Below are 27,411 nucleotides of genomic sequence, written 5' to 3'. Positions count from 1 at the left end.
ATGGATAGAATCACATTTAACAACTGAGAGCTCTGTTCCAGCAACCCAGCTCAGTACTGTTCTGCTCTCTGTAGAAACCAGCACCACATGTGGGAGGCAGGACTTGGGAATGACAGAAATTGGGACCACACATTACTTTACATTCTACTTTAGGTTCCCACTTAACTTGGTAATTTTTAACGCTCATTTTTTTGTTCTGACGCTTTGGGTTTTGTCGATGCAAAAGCTTTCTTCAAACACTGTTGTCATTTTCTTGCAATGGAAAAACGTGTATTCAAAAGGTTGGGCATTAAACTCAGTGCATGTATGCTTGCAAGCTTACTGCTGTCTCATTGCTATTGTTTCTTCTTTCTCAGGACATGACCTTCACCACCACAATGAATCAGGAAAAACCTGCCAAATCTTCCTAGTTCCTTGGCTGTGCAATTTACCATTCCCTTCCTGCTCCCCAGACAGCAGCTCTTCCCACCCAAAGCAACAGGAGAAGCCAACAAGTCACAAATGACAGCTGAAAAGTGAAGCGTTGTCAAAAGCTGTGTGAGACTCTGTCAAAGAGAAACTTTATTTAGCAATTCTCCTTCTGAGCCTGGGAAGCTGTGTATCCCATCAGTTCCAAAGAACAGAGAGTAGATATGTTCAAGTAACCAACACCAGAAACTGCACAAATCAATAGTAGCGTATCTACACACAGTGACCTACAGCATTTAGAAATCTCCATTCAGAATGGATGATGGATATAGAAACACAAACCTCTATCAAGGGGGCAGGGAGGCAAACCAAGTCTCAGATGACTACAGGTACCAGGATGGTAACTATGAAGGCTACACACCCAATGACAGCTACTATCGTGGCAGGGATGAGCCCGCTCATGAAGAAGATGCCCAGAGTGATGTTACAGAAGGCCATGATGAAGATGATGAGGTCTATGAGGGGGAGTACCAAGGGATCCCACACCCAGATGACATCAAAGAAAAGCAGAAGAAGCGAGCTCCTGCCATGGCTGATGAGTACAGAGACCGTGCTGACCTTATGGCAGAGAGGATGGAAGACGAGGAGCAACTTGCCCATCAGTATGAGAACATCATCGAGGAGTGTGGCCATGGACGCTTCCAGTGGACCCTCTTCTTTGTTTTAGGATTGGCACTGATGGCAGATGGGGTGGAGGTGTTTGTGGTTGGATTTGTTCTTCCCAGTGCTGAGAAGGATATGTGCTTATCCAGTTCGAACAAAGGGATGCTAGGTAAGTGCCACTTTGTGAACAGCTCTTCTAATGCAGTAAACAGTAGCTAGAACATCCGTTTGTAGTGACCAGATGATTTCAGAATCTTCTCTCATGTTATATGTCATGCATAGTCATTGCTGTGTGGATCTGACTCAAGAAGGGTTTGCACGGTGCTGAGAAGGCAGTGAGAAGTCCACAAAGCAGTAGTACCACCCAAGTATGATAGTTATAAAAGATGGGGGTCTGTTTGCTCTGGATCACTTTGCTGTTACCTTGTGCCTGCTGATGCTGCTCTGCTCTCTAAAGTTCTCTACTTCGGCCAGGTTCCCCTTTTCTTCAGCCCAAAGTCTCAATGAGCAGATCAGCTGTGCAGTCAGTTCCTTCTACACACTAGCTTCTCAGAGAAGTTTGCTGATATGTACAGGGTCAGAAGTAGACTATGGAGTTTCTTCTTAGGTCTGTGGAATGCAATTGATGTGCTGCATGGGGATTAAAGGCTGAGGCTACTGGCAACAACCCTTCTGCATCACCATTGACACCTCCCTCTGGTCAAAATACAAAGGCTTAGTTATTATGAGTGAGACTGAATGGAAAGGTTTGGATGAACAATTTTTTCCCTTGCACATGATAAGCCAAAGATGGCAAAGTCTCCCAGATCTCCAAGAATCAGGAAAGCATCCAGCATGACCTGTAGTGAGAGCCAGCTGTGCAACTGTACAGCGCATCTGGAAGGAAAATAAAGTAGGTCTTGGAAGAACTGCTTTAGGAGGGGGATAGTATGTCTGGATGGACATGGACCAGGGTTGTAGGGGAATCATCAGGGGCTGTAGTTCATACATTCTGGCCCAGAAGCCCTGCCTGATGCAAGGTAAATGCAGATTTTGGGTTAGATCCCAACCCTTGACTCCATTCTATTTGCATTATTTTCATGTGACAAAGGCGATAGATAATTATCCTTATATAGACCTCTCAACGTGGTGTAATGATGCCCTAGACACTTTTCTCTTCTGTTTCTTCTTTTTTCTTCTCTGAACTTGAAGGTGTTTATTTCCATAGTTAGCTAGTTTTGTACTGAGTTTTGTGCCTTAAAGAGTTTGCTAACTTTTTTTGCTTCATAAACCACTTAAAAATTCTAGCTTGAAATATCCTAGGTCAGCTATCTAAAAGCACATGGCTCACAATTGGATCCTGATTTCAAAAGGACTTCTGAATTCAACAGCTCCCTATGGAACACCAGGCTGGGTGCCTTTCCAGTGATGAGACATTTTATGAAAAGCAGGCCATTTATTTTGGTGACTGCATGAAAGCTGAAATCTTCTGAAACACCGACCCCATAAATATCTTTCTCCATAGAGCTCAAGCTCTGGCAGGCACTCGAGTCAGAAGACTTCAAATGTCACAAGAAAATCTATCTTTGAAGTATTTCTGGCCCAACCTTAGGTAAAAATGAGCAAGAAATCTCCTGAGAAAGCTTGTTCTGCTTTTTCCAGCTCAGCATTTGCAAGGCTGAAAGTTCAAGGTGTTCTGATAAAGTTTGAATAAGCAAGGAGACATTTGGCTCCGTATCCAGTCCCAGCTCCAGCCTCCTGCACGTTAACCAAGCTAATATGGAATTACTAATTAGGGGAAGAGCACTCTTCTTGCTGCCTTTCCTGCCCACTTTCAAAGGCAACTTTTGGGAACCTGGTTTTGCAGAACAATTCCCTCTGTCCTTAGCTTGTTTGCATGGGGCGTCTGCTGTCAAAGCTTGTATCACGTTATTTCATGGCTTAAATATGAGGAAAAAGAGAGAATTTTCCTAAAAACAAGAGAAGTTGATTAATCTCAGCTTAAGGGAGAGAGGAAAATGGGTATTCATGGTAGCACTCGGTTGTTACTGATCGGTGTTGTACAAAAGGCAGGTCTCTGATTCAGCCTGTCTTATTTGTTAAATAAATACACTTTCTTGTCTGCTGGATATTTCTCTGCTGCAGTTTTCCTCTTGGATCTGATATTTGTGAGATGTTACGTTGTGAAAATGAATTAAGTGTGGCTTAGAAAGCCAATAGATGTCTACAGATGAGCTCGTGTTTTTCCCAAGTGACTGTTCATCTCAACACATTTTTGCTAAGGAAACATAATCAGGTTTTCCCAGATGCAGTTAAGGTTGCTTCCAGGCAGCTGCTAACGTTTAAACACACAAGAAAGTCTCAGGCAAAACAGGAGAGGCCAGGAGGGAAAAAATGGGAAATAAATCAGTTAAGTAATCAAACTCTTGCAGAAATAGGAAAGGACAAATAAAAGAGGTAAAGTAGATGCCCCCTAAAGACCAATTTAGTGAAGTTCAGCTTCTGCTAAAAGGACATTTTGCATCAAATACCCTCTATATTGCATATTTTTCCTCCCTCAGAAAACAAGCATGGAAAAATATCAAGCAAATTATGGCCAAATTATGCAAAAACTACAAATAAACAGATGCCCACAGTGTTTTATGAAATGTGTGAAATGAATATGACACGTCTAAGAAAACGTTTACATTTTGTTCTGAAAATAAACATCTCACCATCAGATGCAAATTAACAGCAATTTTAGCCCTAAATATCCCTAGTGGGACAAAACACATATTTGGAGTTTTTCTGTTATGTGGAGCACTATTTTGAAGATGATTGTATGGGTGTTACAAAAAAAAAACCCCACACCCAAACAACTGTATATATTTTAGCAGTTTGATTTCATCAATTTTTAACACTATTTGTTAAGAATAAGTTTGGTAAATTGCAACAACATTATTTTTACATATCCGTTTGATAAATCTGCTTGCTGAGCATCCACCAGCAGTAGTCATAATAATAATTCATTTCTTAAATTTACTGAAACAGAATTTTTCTTTTCAGTATAACACATCCTGTCAGAAACAGATTTTTTTTATTTGTTAAGGATGATCATATGAAGAGTCATAAAATTTGTATTTACTTATTTGCTGAAAGGCACACTATCATTATTTGGAGAAATATCATATAAATTTATCTATTCAAGTGCTTTTAATCACCTCTCAGAGGTCTAAATATTATATTTGCAAGTGTAGAGCAGTAAATACTCAGCAAGTATAAATGTGTCATAGTAATGTCTGAAACTTTTTCACATCCCGCATATAAAAAATGCAAGGCACAGTTAAAGCATCAGACTTCCCAGATCCCCAGAATTGCCGTCGAGTTATCATCATTTCACAGCTCAGTAAACCGAGACAAGAAAATTTGTAAGGGCTTTGCCCATAACTGCAAAACGGCCACACCAATGCTGAGAATAAAATCTGTCTTTCAGGCACACAGCTCCCTTGTCCTTTGTATGATGTAGTAATAGTATTTTAAGGATAAAATATTAATATTTAAAAATAATAATATTATTAATAATAACATTAATATTAATATTAATGCATTTTAAAGATAAAATAATAATATTTTAAGGAGGATATCATCTTACAGACTCTTAGCCTTGCAGTGTTAGATTAAAAAAATAGAAAAAAGATCCCATTAGTAATTACGCAGTTAGGTAGCAAGTCAGGCGTGGCTGTGCGAGTCGGGTTAAATAGGATATGTAACAATATCCCTGCTTTTAGTTGGGCGAAGAGGAAGTTTTATTATCAGCTGAGACAAAATCTGGCCTCAGCTTCTCATTGACCTGGTTTCACCTGATACGACAGTAAATCCTAATCCCTTCGGCAGAGCTCCAGGGCTTTTCTCCGCTTCTTTTTTTCCCTGGATAAGCACAGACAAGCCCAGCCGGGCTCCCCGTCTCCGCCGTGGCCCACGCTGCCCGGTTTGCACCGCCGCGGCCACGGACATGGCAGCTGGCTAAACCCTGGTGGGACCTGCCCGTGCCCACGTCCCCAGCATCCGGCACAAATTCCCGACTGCAAATTTGCTCTTCGGCAGAAACGCTCCCACAGCCCGAGGAGCACCATCACCCCGAGCCACAGGGCCATGCTAGGGGAAAAAAGGGGCTTTTTTTGATTTGGGAACACCCCGCATCTTGTGCAGGTCTGCTACGGGGGTGGCTGCGTCCCATTTATAACCACCGTGGGGATTTCATCTGGCGAGAGCCAGCAGAACAGGTTTTCTTTTAACAGCAAAAGATCTGTTTGGCTTCCTCTGTTGAAAACTTTGCTTTAGCAGAGGGGTTGGGTGGGGGGGAACCAGATGGTCCCATGAATATTGTAGTGATGGACAAGTCCTGTGGGGGGACTGTGAAGCCGGCTGAGTGTAAACAGCCACCCACGCCGTGCTGGCAGCGCTCGCTGAAGTATTTGGCGTGCGTCGCCTCGCCGGTGCTGCGTCAAAGCGCCCATGGATCCATGCACCCACCTTGTGCTTTAACGTGCACAATCCCCGCGATCCCAGCAGCCAGATTCACCCGATATCCACCCCCAGAGCTCTGAAGGTGGAAAGCCGCTTTTCACGCGAGCGATCCGTTGCTCAGTGGCAGACTCATTAGCGGTAGATGAAGTCTCTCTGCTGGTACTTAATCAACAAGGCAAGTGCAACGAAACTACCCTTTCATCTGATTTCCATTTACAAGGTCAAGGAGATTCATAGGGAAAGCACTAATAAGCCTACAAGCAAAAGCAGAGAAGAAATTTCAAGAAGAAAAGGGAAAAAGGCCACCCAGCCCTCAGCCCATCCTCTGCTGAGCCCATTCCCTGTTCTGGGAGACGCTGGCCGTCACTACAGCACGAGACAGTCAGGACTGCTGCGGTGTGTTCCTCTCTTTAAATCACTCACACCCAATCGGATCCTGTGCCTTGCCCTAGCCATCTCCCAAATTGTCCAGACCTGGGCTCACAAAATGTCATTTGTGTCCATAAAGTGCATCCGTGTATAACAGATGCTATGCTGGCCAGAGTGTTTGGATTTTTTTTTTTAAATTACAGTTTGAACTGCAAGATATATAAGGTCCTAATCCTTTTTTGTTGTCCAAATGCCTTCCCCCTTCAAAAGCCTTCTTTTTTACTGTAGGACTGTACTGGTGGTGGCCTGGGCTTTGAAGGCAGGTAGGAGCTTCCACATTCCTGCGGTTAGTGACTCCGTGCAGACCTGTTAGCAGAGATGAGACAACCCTGCGCCTGGACGATGGCAGCCTCCTCACCCTCCTGACAGCCCCAAGGACTCTGGGACTAATTCTTCCCATTGAGCTGGGTTTCTTCTGCTTGAATTTTCCATTTATCCCCTGAGTCCTTGTCCTGACTTGAAAGGGATTATTTTCAGATGTGCCTCATTTTTAAGAACTTTAATTCGATTAACTGTCAGTGAAAGAAATTCATGCTTGTGATGGAGATTTAAGTAAACGCTGACTTTTTTGTTTTCTTTCCAAAACCCTTATGAGTCTACTTCTAATTATATTGATACAGTAAAAAGACAGTTTAGCACACACACAGCCGTGTACTGTGTCCACCATTCTTCATTGCTAGAAGTTCAGCTTTTAAGTCCACAATTCCTGTCTAACATGGAGCACACAACCTCAGTAAAGGCCAATAAATTTCTTAATGTAAAAATGCTGTATATGTTACCTCTTTTCTAGTGGGAATAAGCCCAGTCAGTGGTCACATATTTTCCTTATAACTTCAGCACTGGATGAGTCATAACCCAAAATTTATTCTTAGAATTTCTGCTCTTTGGTTTTCCACAGATTTTATGGGAAGCTATTGGAGACATTCCCATCGGCATTCATTATACTCCATTACTCGTGGAATAGTCTGCAAATAATGGCTTATTCAGGGTTGCCCTTAACGTTTCACCTAAGCACTGCATGTGTTAATTTGGAAGCTGAGCCCTCCTAGCACAGGCTAAGTCTATGTGGTTTGAAGCCGAGGTTTGAAGTCAAGTTTCTGGTACAGACCATTGTAATGTTGCTCCCTAGAATATTTGGTGGGCAAAAGTAACACAGCAGAAGAAATAGGATTTAGTGATCATTTTTCTTGGTATAAATCTCCTTAAAATTTTAGTTTCCTTGATACGAGCTGGATCTCTTTCAGAGGTAACCATCACTGCGTTCTCCAGAAGACTGTCTCTCCTGCATGGAGACTTCATGAGTAACTAACTAGTCCACTCCTCCCTGGGTCCCTGCCACCTTATTGTTAATCCAGGACACAGCAATCTGCACAGCCTGACACTGTTCTGCACCTTGGACCCAAGATCCGCCAGCTAACAGAGTGTTTTATGGCAGCTGCCCCAAAAGGTTTAACGATACTGGCCAGAACATGCAGTCCTCCCAAAAGAGACCTCTCCATCATATTGAAATGTCCTGCCGATTTTGTTTCAGCCCTGAAGTAAACGTTTCTGTAACTGGGATCCTTTCCCCTCAGGAACTGGCCAAGCAGACAGTCTCTGGTCGTCCCTGAGGTTTCCTTTACTACAGTTTTTCATTGTTTTAAATTTCTAAGGGACAATGCATCCAGTGGTTTATCGCATGCGATAACCAATAAAAGCCACATCCTCTAAGTGAGTTTGTGACATTAACAGCTCTGCTGTGTGTTATGTTGCTCACTGTTTGATGGATGCTGTCTTGCAGAGGTACAATCTTCCCTTCCATCACAAGTTTGGGCTCCTCGGGCAGAATCTGCAGGAGTTCGCCCGCCAAAGCCGTTCCACGCCACTGCTTGCTGCCCGCTTTCACACGCTGCCACATCCCGTGCTAACCCGCTCCTCCCCGGGCCGGGGAGCTGGCTGCCCTGCCGCCCGCCACGGCACGCGCATGCGATAAGCCACCAGCTAGAAGACAGTAACAACCTCCTCCACCTCCTCCTGACCTGGGACATTTTCTGTTATTAAGAGGATTTGGATGAACATCTGCCATCCAGGGATTTTCCCGGAAAAAAAATTAACAAAAATTAACTCTGGCAGATCATCTTTTCTTCCTCGTCAGGGCCTGGCGGTGTGGGCTGAGCCGGCTCCGAGCCCCACGGCTGGCTGCGACGCGCCCGCGAGTGGGTACAGGGCGCATCATCGCTTCGTCTGCTGGCTGCGAGCAGCGCCGCTCCATTAAATGTAGCTCGGGAGCCAGGGTAAAAGCGTTAAGCCTTACAGCACTGCATTAAGATTCTTCCTTCAGAAAGATTTTCAGCTGAAATGGTTTTTTGCCTCAGCTCTCCCTTGTAATTTGCACTTCAGCAAACAAGCTGGAGGCCAAAGTTAACAGAGATTCCAGATTCCCAGCTGCACAGATACCGTCTCCGACTGCCGCAGATCAGTATCTGAAACCTTCATGCACCTTCAGATCCCCTCACCAGGACAGCTCGGGCGAGGAGGGTAGGGCAGGGAGTGGGGGTATTGATTGCACAGAGCCACATGCTTACGGTGGAGGTACAAGTGTGCTGGCAAAATCCTGTGCTATGGTTCTGGTACAAAGGTTGTTAGAGGCAAGAATGGAGTTTTGGCCTTTGACACACAAAATCCTGATTTGCCCATTAGACATCGTGTGGACAGAAAAGAAAGCAGAGCCATTCACAGAGAGGTGGCCCCACTGCCCTGCTATGGAACCAGGGAGACTTCAGAAGTCCAAAGTTTTCCACTTTTGATCAACATGAGACAAGCACCCTTCAAACGCTGCAACAGCTCTCTGCTGCGTAACTTTTAATTAAGTAATGCATCTCAATCAGGTGCAGGCATTCACAATCAAAAGAAAGACAGAATCAGCTGCCAAATAACTCTCTGCATTAGCCCTTAGCCAGCTTTGCTGGATGGCATAGAGCAGCCTTCAGCCATCATCGCGTTGTTTCCCAAGTGATGTGTTTGACAGAACAGGTCCTGGGGAAGATGTGGGCTCTCAAGAGAAGTCAACATTTGGTTCAAGGTGAGGATTGACCCTGCAAAGGGATGTTCTTTAACCATGCTTGAAAAATGTTTCTTTTAGCTGCATTTCTTCAGTCAGTGAATAGGAATGTTTCCTGTTAAGGCAGTGTATTTACTTGTTCATCATCCGTTGCCTTCACTGGGGGCCAGGAATGCAGTGAACACGGCTTCTTTTCTTGAGCTATGGTGTTTTCTTCAACCCCTGGTCAGCTGGGTCTTGAACCTGACATGCTCCCAGTCTCCAACCATCATTTTCTCCTTCAAGAATCCCCTGCACTGCAAGTTCTGTGTTTTGGCAAGCAGATATTCCTCCATCCTGACACAGTTCAGCTCCTCTGGATTATATCCAGCCATGATCAGGCCCCATCAGAATCTCCACAGCAGGACTCTGCGGCCTATAGGCATAGACTGTAATCCTGCCTGTGGTGTCTGAGGTGATATTGGAGGTGTTCTGGGAACAGCCTCTTGCAGCTCTCTGCTCCCCAGGAAACACAGAGGTTGCCACCACTTTCTTCTGAAATGCAGTGATGGTGACACTGCTCCTACTCTGTGGACCACTAGCTTGCAGCAGACAGCTCTGAGACATACACGGCTTAGTAGCCAAGGAGCTGCCAATGCAGTAAGAGTGTGCGTGGCTGTGCTGCCCCAAATCCTGCCACGTCAGCAGCTGGCAGAGCCATCAGATCATGCTGTAAATCACCTGGCCACCGAGCGCTTTGGTCCTGCAGTGCAGCTGCAGCCACACACAGCAAGCAGGCAGAGCATGAAGGGCTTTGTCTTCTGCACTGTGAAACTCAGAATGACTTCAGTAGTGTAGATCCACCTGCTGATAGTCTGTCTCCTTGTGGTCTTGCCTCTTTGGAGCTTTTTCAGAGGTGCCTTGGAGACACATGCTCCTGCCTGATCCCTTCCATCCTTACATCTTTCCTGGCTCAAAGGAATGAACAGAGATTTGTTCACACACAAGCCTAAAAAAAAATCTGAAGCCCAGAAGCCACGACAGCCTTCAAAAACCTGGCCCAAGTGCTGCCAGCTGCTGGACTGATCAGTTCCCAGATGTTACTCCTTAACAGCAGTGCAAATCATTTCACTCTAGCTGATCAATGTTTCAAACCCTCCAGCGCTGATTGCTAATAGATTTTAAATGCTTAATATCTGATCCTGCTGTCTTTTCGTGTCATAACTCCTTCAGGCCTTAACAGGAATTTTGCCAGCAAAAGGACCATAGCTTGTGGTTACTCCTGGGAATATTCTTGCTTACTGAAGTCTCTACATCTGGGAAGTAGATAAAATAAGAAAAAAAAAAATTCCTGGTCCCGTAAGCATTATTAATTAGTGCTATTTACTCTGATACCCAGATAAAGGAAAAGGCAATGTCACAGGTGGCCCTTCTGGTGGCGATGTCAGTAGAAGAGCTGAGGACAACTGCCGTGTTTTCTAGGACAGAGTTGCAAGCACATAGTGAGCTGGGTACAGGGAGCCTATCTGGAGAAGAAAACCATTCTCTCCTGCTCGGCCTGGCACTAAACATAGTCACTGAAACTGTCTTTTGAGGACCCCATGGTAGAAGATTTAATGAAGTCAAGTTAAAAAGAAGAACCCATTTTTCTTAACAATGTCAGAGTGATAACTTTCTAGAGGAAACTGTGAAGACAAGCATTAGGTTTTCCCTTCTGAAATTTTCAGATCAAGACCGCACTCTTCCGTAAGTTATGCTTTAGTTAGATGCGAGATCTTGGCTCGGTAATGAAGGAAGTAGCTGTGCTACACCAGGTGAGTCTTGGTAACAGACTGATCCCTTCAGATAAAGCTGAGAAAAGCAGAGTGTGAAAGAGATGATATACTGCAAAGGAAGCATGGGTAGGATAGGTAACCTGCAAAGAGATTTAGCCATGCTTTAGCAGCCTCTCTGCTCTCACAGCTCTCTGAGTATAAGCAGAAGCCAGAGCGAGCCCCCTCCCTGCACATCCTCAGTCCCGTTGCGCTCAGGAGGGTTAGCAGAGTTAAGACATCAGGCGTCTGTTGTATCGTTGGTGGCCCATATCTGGGACATGTGCATCCTAAGCTGCTTATGCCTGGCCATTGCTTACGTGCAGGGTATGTGTGAGCAGTGATGTTGGGAAAGAAAGATGTGGGTCTGGTCAAGTGAGGGTATGACTCTATTGCATGAAGCAATGCAGCAGGGAGCGATGCAAGCTCATGGGCAGAAGATGGGGAAACCAGGTTTCACCAATCAATAGAGTTCCTGGCACCCGAGATAGATAGCTAATTTAGGGGGATGGGGGTATCTCTACTTTATTGCATAGTATATTGGGCCAACATCAGCTGTCATATGGGTGCTTTAAAATCTGCATATTATTTTTACCCAGTTACCAAACTCACCATCTCTCTGTCTCTATTCTAGGTTTGATAGTCTACTTAGGAATGATGGTGGGGGCCATCATGCTGGGCGGCCTCGCTGATAAACTGGGAAGAAAGAAATGCCTCACCATATCACTTGCAATCAATGCTGCCTTTGCGTTCCTCTCCTCCTTTGTACAGGGATACGGATTCTTCCTCTTCTGCCGCCTTATCTCAGGCCTCGGGTGGGTAACTGGCAAATCCATCCCATGTCCTGGAGGAGTCCTGTCACAGCTCAGCAGTTCGGGTCTGCGGGGTGGGAGAAGGAAGGTGCTCTGGAGATGCAGCTCTAGTACCGAGCCAGGATGGCACTGGTGTTTAGCACGTGTGGTTGCATTACCACACTCTTGATCCTTAAAGTGTTAGCGGTAAGAAAGTTTGGTCATTGACATTCTTCTGGTACTGCCCAAATTGTGCAGAAAGGCGAGTGAGACTGACAAATGCCCACCTCATTTTACACTCCTTGCTGCCAGGGCCTCCAATGGGACCCTCAGCAGTTCCCATCGCCTGCCTGTATTTTGCCTCCCTAAAAGGAGCGATCACAAAATAACAACAGAGAAGATGTCTGGGTGAAGAGCAGGGCATTACACTGGCTTTATATAAACTGTACAGGAGATTCAGCTTTCAGAGCATGAGAAGGATCTTGTTTATCTTTGATGTCCAAGACCAGTCCACAGAGAGATTTGCATTTTTTGTACAAGTCTTACTTTTGTGCAGCACATCTGTGAGTGTGACCTTCCCTCTTTATATGTGCAATTCTAAATACAAAAATACTGAAGACGACTCTTATTTTTCCCATGTGCTGTTTTTTCTCCTCAGTATTGGGGGATCCCTCCCCATTGTGTTTGCCTATTTCTCTGAATTCCTATCTCGTGAGAAGAGGGGGGAACACCTGAGCTGGCTTTGCATGTTCTGGATGATCGGTGGCATTTTTGCTTCAGCAATGGCTTGGAGCATCATCCCACATTACGGTAACTGTTCTGTGCTATTGACTGTCGACAACACCACATTCTTGCACCACTACACTACCCCGCACAGGTAACATTAGTCAGTCCTCATGCATCCCAGCCTAAACAACGCTGAAAAACAACACTGAAAATAATAGATACCTGAAATGCGCACAAAAGGTCTGATAAACTGACTGCATAATTTATTGACTGATACTAAGGCTGTAAATAGGACTGATGAGGGCTGCTTTGCATTAAATGCTTCAAATACACCCCTTGAATTATATTGCCAGAGCCTGAGCTCTTAATCTAAATGTCAGTGCATTCAGGGAAAACAGGACGGAGATAATATTGTAAAAATTGATCCAGTTATCAAAAATAAGTAACTTTAATCAGGGAATTACTGGATGCTGTGAATGATAGCAGTGAGGCCAACACATGCTCTTTTCCTTAGCCAAGTATCAACACTCTTGAGGCTGCGTATCTGGCAACACGTCTCCCCAGCATGCGGGGGGCTGGAATCACATCTGACTTCACCTAACTGGGTTGAGGAGCAGAATGGGTTCCCTGCCCAGAGCTGGAAGCGGGTGAGAAAAAGTAGGTTGGGGGACTCTGAAACATGTTTGTGCTCTGAGGGGCAAAAAACTGCATGTCACATGATATTCCTCATAACTCATGTGTGTATCTTAGGAAAACATCAGAAGCAAATATCTACCGGAAAAGATTAATTCCCTCAGTATTCAGTGACACCAGCTGTTTGCAAAATCCTGTCTGAGGAAAGTAGGACAGGTCACAAAGACCATGAAGAAAATCTTTAACATTTACCTATCTATCAGTTCATTTTTACCATGTTTAAAGTACACTCAGTATAAAGAAATGTTCATGTTTTCGATTGATATGACAGAGATTGTTGGAACAAATAGGCAAACTTACCGCATAGTGTTGTCAGGTTGAAATGAATCTATTATCTGTAGCTACATTTGCTTTAAAAAGCCCTTATGTATTTATATTACATTTATTTTTCAGATGACTTCTTGATGTCGTGTTTTTATAGTTTCTCTTTTTGATTTCCCATGTTCCCCTGCTATTTTGGAACTTTGGGAAACTAGCACACCTTGACTGACTAGATAAGACCTCTGCAAAAGCCATTGCTTGATGATTTCCTTATTATGTGAATAAAAATCTTACAGAAAAACATTAAATTAAACATTCCTTCTGAGGTTTGAGCCTAGGGAAAGTAAATGGAGCAATATAAGAATGATGCTGTACTTTCTAGTCCTTAGCAGGGGAATACCTGACCTGGTCAGACATCAGGAAAAAAGCAGGAGAGGGGGAAATCTCAAATGTAGAATTAGGATCTTGATTCTTCTAAGTTTGAATCCCAGCTCGGATTTTGTAGGTCTGGAAAAAAATGAACTTGCCTTCCTAGCTCGCTTCAATAAAAAGCGAAATACATGTGTGAGGTACGAGATGGAAAGGAGCCGTCTCTAACTTTCCTCTCAGATCAGAGACGATTTAACCTTTGTAAACTTTTTGTAACATCACTGAGCAGCAATAAATTATGGCCCTGATTCCTCTACCCTTTCCCAGCCTTACTTGCCTACAGCTGCATGGAGCTATTCTTATCACTAGCTGGTTTCTAAACTCAAAGATAAAAGAAGGTTTTTAAAAGGCAGAGCCTGAGCAAGTATGTTGCATTTTCTGTAATGAACATGAACTCACTTGCTGTTTTCTCCTGAGCATGCTATTGAGCCTCTAAGAGTTGTCATTACTAAGAATTGCAAACTTTCAACCCGTCCCCATGTCATACAAGCTATAAAGTTCAGAGCTGCTTTAGGAAAGAAAAAAAATTAGAATGCCAGATCAATATTTTTATTTTTTGGCTCTTGCTGTTTCCAGGCTGGGGGTTCAGCATGGGAACCAAGTACCACTTCCACAGCTGGAGAGTCTTTGTACTTGTCTGCTCTCTGCCCTGTATCGCTTCCCTGGTGGCATTGAAATTTATGCCTGAAAGCCCGCGGTTTTTGCTGGAGGTAAGATGATTCATCTGAATGTTGCGGTCTGATATTAGCAGAGGATTGCTGGTCCCTAATGTGTCACCATCTGTCTGCCTTTGTCCCATCAAACACACATAGCACAAGCTCAGAGGCAAAACAACTCCTACAAGTCTACACTAGCACCACAGATTGCTTAAACCCAAAGACTACAGACTATGGGGTCAATCAACGATGGTTAGTGTTCCACTGCCAAATCTGGTACAGAAAGGAGGTGGTGAGTGCCAGCAATGTCCTAAGTCCAACAAAAGCATTTTGAAAACATGTCACAGAGTTTGGGCATGTAACTACTGAATCCTGGTGGGAGAGCAAAGGACAGAGTACATTTTACTGAGTAAAATACATAAACCTCAGAGCTCTTAAGCAAGTATTCTTTATTTGCATTTCACATCTGTGAAATGTGGCAATACCTAGCTCAAGTTAACCCTGCAAGTCTTCAGCAGAGGTGGGGTTAGAGCCCAGGTCTCCTCATCCATCTCATCTTCTTTCATCTGGTTTTAAAGCTCTGTTCCTGTCTCTTCTCCTGCCTCAGAAAGTTTTAGGATATCTCCTTTCTTCAGCCCAGAGATGCTGCACTCTGTGAATATAAACCATGCTTTCAGCTATTTGCGTTTAACGCAGCCAGTGCTGTATGTGTGCTTCACCACTGTATCGGACCTCTAGAATTGGTTTCTCTCTATGCTTTGGTAAATTACAGAACTAAGAACTGCAGAATTTATTTTCCTTTTCTTTGGTGTTTTCAGATAGGTAAACATGATGAAGCTTGGATGATCCTCAAGCAAGTTCATGACACCAACATGCGGGCCAAGGGCGAGCCAGAGAGGGTGTTTACGGTGAGTTTAACAAAGACATTAGCATGTGAAAAGAACAGCTGGACATGCCTTCCTTGGTGCAGCACAGCACCAGTTTACTCCTCCTTGAGACTCTTGCAACATTACCTCCCCCAGCAATCAGAAAAAGGACTCTGAGATGGTGTTTGTGCTTTGAAAGATATATGCCACCCTGAATTCTGTTTTTTCAAGAATTAGTCAATCCTGTGAATTGCAGTGAGTACTCTTCATTCCTGGTGTTACTCTACAGCATATAGACCAGTGATTTCCAATTGCACACATGCTTAATTGGCCGGCTTTAAGAGTCTAAAACCAAATAAGAGAGATATTAGTCATGTGGGAGATCTGAGTCACTCCTTTCTTCATTCTGGCTTCTAATCAAACTCTGATTGAACTTCCCGTACCTTCTAATGAGCTTCCCAAACTCCACCTGCCTCATAACCAATCTTTAATCTCTCCAAGGGAAAGTGGGATGAGTAGCTGTTACTCACTAGTCTGCTGCTTGTTGTGAAAAAGGTCACATAAGTGGACTTTGTTAATAGTAAAATCAGGTAAAAGGTGTATGCTGGGGTTAGCTGAAAATTACTATAATTCAGTTGTAAATTCCCAGTGAGCCAGCCACAGAATAGCTCTTGATTTATGCTTTTGAAGATGAGAGGACATGTGCTTTTAAGGGAGGGAGAAAAGGAGATATGGTTGTTTGTAAAACATGTCTTTCTGAACAAGAAGGGGAGCAAAGCTCTGTGTTCAGAAGGGTTGTCACGAAACAGAGCCCCTCAGGAATTATCCTTCAAGAAAGTTAAAAATTAATATCAGTGCATGACAATTGTGTGCAGGTTCAGGTGGGAACTTAATGAGCATGTGTTATTTTTAGGCTACGGACCATTTGACTAACATGAATGTTGATAGCAAAGGCAAGAGAGACCGTCTCTCTCAAAATTGCTACCTGGCTTTGCTGAAATGCCGAGCTGGGCTGGCCAGTCCTGGCACATGGCAGGAGGAAAAGAGGACTGAAACTCAGTAAGATACATATATATTTATCTATCTCTGAGTCGGGCACTATGAGAGTCTGAGTAGGAGAATAAAGGAGCAGCTGTACAGCACCCATTGGTGCTCATTACTCCAGCCAACAGTGTCGTGACTGCTATGGCGTGAGCTGATCTCCGTATCGCACCTCGAGGTATGGTGCACCGGCTGACTCAAGATTTACTGACATCCGTTGGCATGGGCAGATGATCAGTGTGGCTGGTGTAGCACAAACTGTCAGATTTTGTGTTTTTCTGATAGGCCAGAAGTTGCCGGTTTGTGGTGAGTCAGCTGGTGCCGGGACAGTTCCCAGATCTGACATTTAAACGGTGCCAGCAAGAGGAACACAGAGACTCCATAGCCGAGCCAAGACACTCATTCATACTCAGAAATTTATTCAGTAAATTTTCACCTCCTTCTCATATTTACAAACAGATCTGGTTTCCTTGAATATGTCCTTTATTTAAATTACTGAGCAAATATTTTCTGGGACACATTTTTAAGGTTTCTTGAGCAGTCCAGCTCAGGTGTTCAGTGTTGAAAATTCAGACTTTTGGTGGAGAAAATTGATTACATGGTGTGGGCTCACTTGACAACAGGATGCATTTTCAGATACAAAGATTCCCATCTACACACACATTTGCCATAGAAGTTCTGCCAGTGGTACTTAAAAGGCGCTGAATGAGAAATATACCTGCCAGTTGTCTCTGAAAAAAGAGATCCCAAGGGCACAGTTGGATGTGGATACAAGTGACTGATCATGGAGTTACTTTTTATTGTAATTGCCTAGTCCTGATTTCTAGTGGAAATCTAAGGGATAGAGAAATAAGGTAGTACAGAGGCACTTTAGCCAATAAATGAAAGATTGAAGTGGATGTGATGTACTTACACTTCATAAAGGGGAGAGAGAGAGAAACAGAGAAAGGATGGAGGGATGGAGGAAAGGAAAGAGGGCAGGATTCTTTCTATAATAAAATATCTTGCTGTAATTAAATCAGTTAGCTCAATTGTTAGTGACAACATTCAAAGAAAAGATAGTAAGGGGTGTCACATGTAAACATTGCCCGGAAGAGAGTGGAATTTAAAATCCACCGAAGATCCATTCTGGAAACTTCAGTTCAATATTTTTATTCTCCTTTTTTTTCCCCTCAAGGTTTCCTATATCAAAACTCCAAAGCAAGTAGATGAATTTATTGAAATCCAGAGCTCAACAGGGACCTGGTACCAGCGGTGGCTAGTCAGAATCACAACTACTTTCAAACAGGTAAAGAAAAGAAACAACATCCCACAGAGTCTTTTGAGCTTCAGGCTCCAGTTCCTCATTGCTTCAGGTCATTGTGTCTTGAAACCTTGACTCCCACTCAAAAAAATCTGCTGGCATTTGCAAAGAGCTGTAATCTGGTTGCACTTTCTATACAGACGTGTGCATCCACAAGCTGTCACACTGCCAGCCAGGCCCTGAAACGCTCCTGTGAGCATCACGGTCGTCCAGCTGTGCTAATGGCAGAGGTCCCAGGATGAGCCACAGCCCCAAGTGCTTGACTCTCCTTCTGAGCCAATAAATATTGATTCCTTCTCCCCCAGACCTAAATGAATTTACCACCCACAGTGGATTCAAAAGAGTGTTTGCTCCTTTCTCCTGCTGAGACTGAGTTTCTGACAATGTTATATTTGGCTAATTTAACCTTTCACACTGCTTAACCTATGCCCATGCAGAACTTTGTTGAAAACCTTGCTAGATGCTTCTAGTCTAAGAAAAATGAGCTTAAAGTAAAGGAGAGTCTTTCTTAATTAATAATAATGTGGATGCTATTCTATTACTATATTTATGGGGCAAGTTAAGAGCATGAGGAGCTACATCCCCGCCTGTTCCTGGCAATATTTCCTGCAGCAGGTCAAGAAGTGCAGCTCTTGGTCTTCCTCCTGCTCTGCTTGGCTTCATCACTATCTGAGTTCACCTTATCCCTCCTAAAGTGCCAGCTGAGTTTGGGGTTTTGCTCTTCGGTGAGCTTTGGATCTCAGTTTGAAAGAACCCATGAGACCATACATATATTTTAAAGAGAAATTTATCAGAGGGTCCAAGAACAGGCTCATATCCACATTTATTGATGTAACCTGAGAGACACACTGCATCATCCCACTCCTAGTCATGCAGCCCAGCTCATTACAGAGGGTTCAGACCAAGTACCCTGGCATATAGCTGAATAAGTGATCTTTCTGTAAGCCATTTATCTTGATATATGTAATTTTGAACAAACACTGAATACAAGCTACACATCTGACCTTCCCCCAGTGAGCCCTTTTTACTGACATTAATTTTATGATGCACTCAGAAAACAATCTATCAAGTCTCTACTAGTGTTTCCTTGCAGCTAATTTCTTCTTGTGGATTTGTAGGTCTGGGACAACGTGCTATATTGTTTAACAGCCCAGTACAGGATGAACACATTGATGCTGGCTGTGGTTTGGTTTACAATGGCCTTAAGGTACAGTATTTTAACTTTTTCAGGAAACTAGAAGGCCTTCAGAATTTGAATAAGTATTTACACATTTAAATAACCTATTGCCAAATTAACCCTGGTCTTATTTTAAAGTCTTTGTGTACTAAGCCTTGCTCTTTTATGAACTATTGATCAATCTGATTGCATATATATGAGAGTAAAAGGTGCTTTGAACAAATCCAGACTCGAGAAGTGGTCAGTAGGGCAGTAATATATAGACTTTCTCACCTCTAGATCTTTTATTTCGTCTTGTCCACATAAAAAACCCCACAACCCTACCTGATTCTCAGCTGTTCCTTAGTCTAGGTAAAAACTGTTGAGGTGAGCCTAAACCTAAACTACAGGTAAAGTTTGTCTAACTCTCACTTAAACCTCACTCTTGCAGAAATCTGCCTTCTGGGAGAGTTTCCAAATTTCTTGCTGCTCTGCTGGTGTCTTGGGCAGCAAGGATAGCACATTGCCGTATTTCCCAGCCAAGGAGTCAATGTCACCAAACCTTAAACAAATTGTCATGCTTTAAGTGAACAAAAATGGATCAACATGCTTCTGACAGCAGTGGAGCATTTAGAGTAGAGAGACACTTTGCTTAGTCCTGTGTCGGAGCTGAGCAAGAATTTGTATCAGAAATGCATTTGCATTAAGAATTGAACAAGTTTACAAGTTATCAAGCAGATAAATGGAAAAGCACTGTGATATTTGCAGTGCCAGGATCTTGTATCCCTAATGTATTTCTCTCATCCTGCTATAGTTACTATGGCCTTATTGTCTGGTTCCCTGATATGATCCGGTACCTCCAAGAGGAGGCATATGAATCCCGAGTGAAGATCTTTGATGAGGAAGAAGTGTCACACTTCACCTTTAATTTCACCCTGGAAAACCAGATCCATAGAAATGGAGAATACAGAAATGATAAGTAAGTGAACAGAACTTGGTTCGATGCATGCAAATGGAAATACATTTCTAGAAAGCTCTTTCTTTTTTTTTCCCCCACCAACAAAATCCCGGTTGTTCTTTTGGGCACACAGTCTCTCTCTCTCAAATCTTGAAGGCAGTTTTCCACAGACCGAATATCCCTTTTATCCCGTTTTTCACACACTCTGCCTCAGCCACTCTCATCTCCAGACCCAAGGGGATGATGCCTGTGAGGAGTCCTGCTTCCAGCAGCCCCTTGCTGGGAGCAGGGCAATGGGTGCCCACCCGGTTGTGCTGGGCAGCTCTGCCTACAGAGGTGACTTCTCTTTCCTTAGCACACACTGACATCTACTGGTCTTGGGCAGCAGAGACCATCATTGTAAGGAAACTGCTCGGCTGCTGCATTTCCAAAAGAAAAAGCTATTTTCCCTTGAAGTCCTCGATCTGACTTACCCTGGTCTCCATCCTGCAGCCCGTTAGTGCGAGCTGTGCCATAGCCAGTTGTACCGGTGTGCTTCTCCCACACCGACTGGCATCTCCCCACAAGAATGAGTGTGTCACCCTCTTTTTTAGTGCTTTGAAGTCAGTCAAGTTGCAGAACATCATTGTTTTCCTCCCTTTCTTCTCCTGTTTGGGCTGGGCCTGGTGGGTTTTCTCCTACATCCAGCTTGGACTCCAATCACAGCAATATAAATCCTAGCGACTTGTTTTACTTTTCTAAATCCCAATAAAATGGGTAGAAAAAGACCCCTATGTAAATTCTGTGGAGATCCCATTGCCCCAGATAGACTAGACAGGGTGTTGCTCCAGCTGTCTTACACTATGTGGGGAGGTCCCACTGGATGTTCAGTGTTACACAAAATACTCATGGTTTTAATCTTCATGGGTGAAACTATACCTCATTGCCCAGCCAGTTTGTCCTCTCCCCTCAGAAACTATTTGTCTCTGTTTCCTTGGCATATATCTGATAGACCTTGGTGGGGGAGCCCAGTATGTGTCCCCATGTCCTTCCAGAGACCTCCCCTGCAGTAAGGAGCTGTGCCTGATGGTGTAAACCTAGCCCCATAATTCCTAGCCCCTGCCTATCGAGTAGCCAAAGTCTGGTGAAAAGTGCGTGGTGGTCACATGTAGGGATTGGGGACCCTTATGTTATGCCCAGAGGAGATGCTCAGTTTTCACTAACTTCATTGAGAACTGAGGATGCTCAACACCTTGCAAGATGAAGACATGAAACTGTGTAGATCAGTATTCTCCTGCCTTGGTCCTCTTCAATTCAAGAACTCAAAACCTGATCAAGCTACATTCCAACAATGCCCAGAGCATACCTCATTCTGATTTATAGCTGCATTTTCCCTCCAGCCCTTGGCTGTGAGTTAAAACTCCATTGAACACCAGGCCATTGCTACACGACTCTTTTAGAGATGGATGTTAAGAAAGCAAACTGCAGGAAAAGGGCTTCTAACAGCCTTTGGGAGTAAATACATCACAGGCTATTACTGAGCAAATGCAGAACAACTTAAGTTTTGCTGTAACCTGTGAGACCTTCTATTTGGAGCAAAAGACTTGAATAGTTTTCTTGTGGTGTTTTTTACATTAATAATATCTGTTAGTAGCTTCAGTTAAGAAGCCCTGCCGTGCTCATTTAATGGTGTAAACAGCCATCGTGTAGACTGTGTTGTGAGTGCTCAATTGAATTAAGTTCTGGGTATATGTTAGAAGGCTTTTTATTTGGTGACAGTTGTGGCCTCTTTAACTAGAGCAATAATGCTTGCTCTTAATAGCTGCTTACATCTTCCAAACGTGCCTGTGCATTAACTAACACATCTTCCCGGTGTCCCTGCAAAATTTCACACATAAATCAATATTGTGTCATTCTTCATGCAGGCAGGTCAGACATGTCAAGCTTCCCATCAGAGGAGAAATCAATCACCTGACACCGCTGGTTATTTTTAGTGTAATCTGTTTTCATTACATGATAAGCAATAGTCCTCGAACAGAAACGGTTGCAAGCAGAGCTCAGATAATCTCCCCACTCTCTCTAGAAGCTCTACTGTATTTTTGCTTAAAAATAATCACTTTGAGTTTAAACAACTGTCAAAAGCCTTTCACCAAATGGCTCAATGGGCTCCTGATAATGTCTGTTTGTATTTATGCTGGAGGAAGGGGCAGAATAAGGAAGGCAGCATGGTCAGCTCACAAAGAAAATGCCATGCACTGAGTGAAATTATGTCTTCTTCAGATGGACTAGTATTGAAAGTGAGAGGATTTGTATCCCCTCAGCCTTAGAAGCACACTTTCTTACATGTGACTATTTTGAGGAATAGAAAAACCGCTACAAATCCTAATCTGTCTCTCTTAAAAAAACCCCTCTTCAAATCCACCTTTCCTAATAAAAAACAAAATATGTAAGCATGGAGTTGGAAGGACAGTTATGCATCCAAGCAACACCTTTTCTGCAAATGACACTAGAAATTGCCATTAATGCTGTCTCTTGAAATAGCCATTACATGCTATATAGCATAGAAAATAATACCTTAAAGCACAGAGTGAAGTTCTGTTCCCTGCCCCACAGATTTAGTGGTATGAAATTCAAGGAAGTGAGATTTGAGGATTCACTATTTGAGGAATGCTACTTTGAAGATGTGACATCCAGCGAGACCTTCTTTGAAAACTGCACCATCATCTCTACTGTCTTTTATAACACTGGTAATGGGATTTCTGCTATGGTTTCATCTCTGTAATTAGGAACTATTTTATTACATTTTGGGAGAAAGGATGACAGCAATCTGTGTGTTTGTGTGTGTGCTGGGTAATGAGAATGATGATGGAAAAAATAGGGGGATGCATTCGGAGGAGGCTTCAGGATGCTCCATCAACATTTTTAACCGCATGGCTTCTGGTGTCATTGGCTGCTGCATGGGGAAACGCGAAAGTCTGCACTCAGACCTTGGCAGGTTAAAATAGCGGCAAAATGCCTAGCACCTTAACATCTCGATTGAACAAATTTGGTTTAAAATATAATTTTAACCAACCTGTGGTTGATGATCATAAGTGGTAAAATATTCATTCATTTATCCTGAAAAACCTTTTCATTTCTATTCTAATAGAGAACAAATCATAATGCCATGAAAGCAAGACCCTGTCCTTGTGGCATGGGGATACTGGTCCAGGTGACTCCATAAATAAAAGGAGTGCATGAGTTTACACCCACCAGGTGCCAAGCATGCAGCTAGAGTTTGCCACTAAAATAAAAACTCCCTGGCCATTTGCATTTGATGAGGAGCTCCTCTCAGATCTTTGGTTTGGTTTTGATCCTGACTCCTGTTGCTGCTGTATAAAGGGACATCAACCAAGCAGGATCAAGACTTTGCTTCTTTCCCTTGTAGATCTCTATGAACATAAATTCATCAACTGCAGGCTCATAAACAGCACGTTTCTGAAGGATAAGGAAGGCTGTCACCTGGACTTTGAGGAGGACAATGATTTCCTGATCTACCTGGTCAGCTTTCTGGGCAGCCTGTCTGTGCTGCCAGGCAACATAATCTCTGCATTACTCATGGACAAAATAGGGAGGATAAAGATGATCGGTGAGTGGGGATGATGGGTGCATGGCACAGGTCGTGGGTGGGAGCATGAGTCTGCCAAGAGGCCAGGTCAGTGTGAAGGTCTTGCTGCATCTGCATACACCGACACAAGCCGAGATGGCTCAGGCGGGGATGAGTCATTCCCATATCAGATGGGGCAGAAGGGTAAAAAGAGTCCAGGGTGAGGCCAATGATCTACTCTGTGGCAGTGGGCAAGTTACCTGCTCCCTGCCTCCTCACCCTGCTTTTCTGTGTCGGTGACATCCACCTTTTTTATTTTGTCTTTTATGTCAAAGCCTGTATGTTTATCCAGCTCTCAGCACAACAGGGTCAGAGCTGAGGCAGGACCATTTGGTGCCTGTTGAGTTCATGCTGATGTCCATAGCACTTTGTATAAATAAATAAACATTTTGCTTGTAGCAATGAATATTCACAAAGATTATTTGATGCAGCTCCTTGACAGCCCAGGAGTTCCCTTTTTTGGTTTTCTGATTTTCAAATGATTTTACAAACAGCTTCAGAGAGCGTATGGTAGATTAACTGACCATGTCACAGGCAAGCAAGATGCCACCCTTTAGCATTATGGGAATAAGTTATTAGAGTTTTATGATTACTTTGGGAATTTCTGGTGTTGCTTGCTCCAGGGTTCAGACCTTGCTCTCCAGGTACCGTGAGAATCATGCCTCGAGGGACAGCCAAGTGAGTTTAATAAAATCAGGGATGTGGCTCGGGGGTAAGGGATGAGTTACTCTCTTGAGCTCGCCTATCTCTCTGAGAACAGAGGGGAGCTTAGTTAGCTTAGCCTCACCATCAGACAGGTTAAGGTAAGCGAGATGACCCCCACCAGTGTGTCGGCAATGTATGATGGAGGGGGAAATGAGCGTCCATGTAGGGAATTTGGAAAAGACCCAAACAAACCAGAGGGTCTGTGGGAAAGAAGTTAAATAAAGCTGAATGAGAATCAGATTGTCCACCCTGCAAACATGTCAGCACTTCAGCATTTTCATCTGGAATTGAAATGACAGCTGGAATCCTAAATGCTTATTTCTTCTGCAGAATGAAAAGTACAGGACGGAATTAGTAACAACACGCTGAAAAATTTCGCTATGGAATTTTCAGTTGCAACAGCCTTCTGGCATCCCACCCATATCACTCTGTTGAACATATTATTTCCGGTCAGCTTAACATGAAAATTTGCTTTTCCTTTATGTGCCTCTGGAACTTCAGAGGCACATAAAGGAACATAAAGGAACTTCAGTTCTGCTAAACCCTCTCCTGTGCCAAATGTCAGATCTCCTGGTGCACACACGGTGACCCTAATGCTGCACTGTACCTCTTCAGCAGAGCATATATCTGCACCGCACAGAGGAGGATGTAGCTTGGCCAGGTGCCATGGAGGAGAAGTGGACATGGAGTCCTGCACGTCTTTTCATAGGCAGGGCACTGCAGTGGCAAAATGCAACATAGCGTCCAAAAATAAGCATTTTAGTTCCGGTTTGGCATCCAAATTGTTTTGAGTGGTATCAAATTGATTCAAAAAGCCCCATACAAGCAAAAACTTTTTTTGGTCTCTTGGTAGTAAATGGAGATATTCGAGCAACAACAGAACTTTCCAGTGAAAGATACTTCGATTCTGCAAAAATTACATCTTTCAGCTGAAAATTCCCAATGAAATAGAAGGCAGTGTTGTAGCCATTAATATTTCTGAATCTGAACTGTGCCTAACTGAGCATGAACGTTCTCACTTTTTCCCTTGGTGGTGTTCATAAAATTATGGTTCCTGTGCAAATGTGCCATGAAATGTAATGATGTTCTTATAATTAAAAGAGACCTCAAGTGCTCCATACTATTGACTGTAAATTATCCTAATTGAGACTAGAAATGTGTCAAGTGATTTCAATAGGATATGAAATGCACCAGCTCTTCACTCAAAACTCAAGTTGAAAAACCTTCACAGCGATTCTTCCTCCTCATTGACTTTCATGTTTATTTGCCTCTGCCTTTCCTGGGTCCATCTGCATGTCTGAGGTGCTGGAAATCTGCCTGCAAAAGCCTGTCTTCAGCATGTCCATAAAGCAGGACTATCAGCAGGATCAGATGGTCATTGAGAACATTTTCAGGCTGGTTTCCAGCATCAGAGAATGACAGATAGGCAGCATCAAGTTATTTTTTGATACTTGCAGATTTAATTCGTTTTGGGAATGAAACGCTGTCACTTGAAAGCCATCTTTATCAACAAATGTGTTTGCTCAACTGTGGACAGAGGAAACCGGTGCCAACATTTTTCTCTTGGTTCCCCCCGTAGGTGGCTCAATGTTGATATCAGCAGTGTGCTGCTTCTTTCTCTTTTTTGGCAACAGCGAGTCAGCAATGATCGGTTGGCAGTGCCTCTTCTGTGGGGCCAGCATTGCCGCCTGGAACGCCCTGGACGTGATCACTGTGGAGCTCTACCCCACCGACAAAAGGTGCTCAGAATATTTCTCCTTTTAGTCTCCAACCTCTGACTTTGTCCTCTCAGTTCTTGATGGAAAATCACTCCAGATAGATGTAGATGGGGGAGGTGAATTTTTTTTTTTTTTTCACCAGTCCTTAAGGGCTGGGTAGTCCTGCAGCAGATGTTTGCAAGCATAATTCTGCATGCATGGTGGCTTGTATGCAGGGAGTCGTGTGGGTGTATGGAAATTATGGGCAGATAAAATATGGAGTCTATCACTTCCATGGATGTGCATGGAGGTCTGGCCTTTCAGAATGTATCCCCCAGCCTCTTGGCATAGCTCATCACCATGACAGCCTTCCCCTCCACAACCTGGAGACAACCATGTGCACAGAATGGTTTGGGAGGTGAGGCAGCACAGGAAATTTTGGGAGAATGAGCTGCAGATGAAGTCTTCCCTTGTGACATCATTAAAAGCCTTTTTTTTTGCCTTTTTCAGGCTGTTGGGGGAAGCCAGAAGGGAAGGAGAAGGACTGTGTTTTAAAGGCAGCGTGTTCTTAGCTACTAGGTGAAGCAGAATTTGGAGGAGAGCCCAAGTTGTGTCTATGGTGACAACCCACTCCAGCCAGTGCTTGGAAAGGCTTTGACAAGTTCTAGAGCAGGTTGCATCCTGCTGTCTTTGGGCAGGGCAAAGGCTGTCACAGTGGGCCAGTCTAGGGCTAAGGAGAAACTGAGATGAAAAGGAGAAATGAGTACATACAGACATTCCACTCATCCACACAGACATGCAAAACACCAACATCTATTTATCTATTTATTTATTCTGCGTAGCTTTACTTGCTAGAAGCATAGCCCAGGCGACATAAGAGCATTCACAAAATTCCCCATCCAGATCTTCTGTAGTTATGCCAAGAACCTTCCTCGTAACCATTGCTTCCTGCTTTTCTTCCCTGCAGGGCAACAGCCTTTGGCATCCTCAATGGGCTTTGCAAGTTTGGTGCCATTCTGGGGAACTCCATCTTCTCCTCCTTCGTAGGGATAACCAAGGTGGTTCCCATCCTTCTGGCTTCCTCTGCTCTTGTTGGAGGTGGTCTACTTGCTTTGCGCCTACCAGAGACTCGAGAACAGGTCCTGATGTGAGCAACTGAAGCCAGGAGGGTCGGGGGTAGAAGAAGAACAAAAAAAAGCCATGTTTGGAAAAACCAAAATGTTCGTTTCTATACTGTTCTGTTGATACCTCAGAGAGAGAGGGCAGGGAAGAAGAGGAGACCAGAGGGATATAACGAACCCCCTCGTTTCTGACCCTTTTACAGCCACGACTGCTGCATGTAGCTACCACACACCCCTTGCAGAGCTTGGGTTTAACCTTGCCTACGCTGGGAGTCTGCCCCTTCCCTCTCCACCCCAGCGTAACGACACGGGATGCGAGCGGCGGCTTTGTGCATGAGTGCGCCTGCGTGGGTGTCAGCATGTCCGACGGGAGAACAGAGCCTGACCCCCTTATGCCTTTGCCAAGCTGCGAGGTACTGCCTGCCTCGCCCAGCGCTCCTTGGCAAATCGCGTCGCCTGCGCTCGGACGCAGAGGGCATCCGAAGCGGAGGCAGGTAACGAACCTTCCGTAGCTGAGCTCCAGCAACAGGGACAAGAGCTACAAATGTGACGAGTGACCCTGGCTGGC

At 44.0% G+C, this 27,411-nt stretch overlaps 1 protein-coding gene across 1 annotated transcript; it reads left to right on the top strand.

Moving 5' to 3' along the window:
* Positions 1-723: 723 nt before the first annotated feature.
* SV2B (synaptic vesicle glycoprotein 2B) lies at positions 724-26,873 on the top strand (the record flags this gene model as incomplete). Its single annotated transcript, XM_082005449.1, has 12 exons — positions 724-1,240; positions 11,450-11,630; positions 12,265-12,416; positions 14,292-14,425; positions 15,190-15,279; positions 17,456-17,566; positions 18,700-18,788; positions 19,552-19,716; positions 22,288-22,421; positions 23,102-23,302; positions 25,605-25,764; positions 26,690-26,873. 12 exons carry the CDS (start codon positions 724-726, stop codon positions 26,871-26,873), a joined length of 2,118 nt encoding a protein of 705 aa, XP_081861575.1.
* Between the last annotated feature and the right edge of the window lie 538 nt (positions 26,874-27,411).

This window comes from Phaethon aethereus (assembly GCF_964289735.1).
Source record: "Phaethon aethereus genome assembly, chromosome: 12".
Taxonomy (NCBI): domain Eukaryota; kingdom Metazoa; phylum Chordata; class Aves; order Phaethontiformes; family Phaethontidae; genus Phaethon; species Phaethon aethereus.
This window is presented reverse-complemented; position numbering and strand designations above follow the sequence as displayed.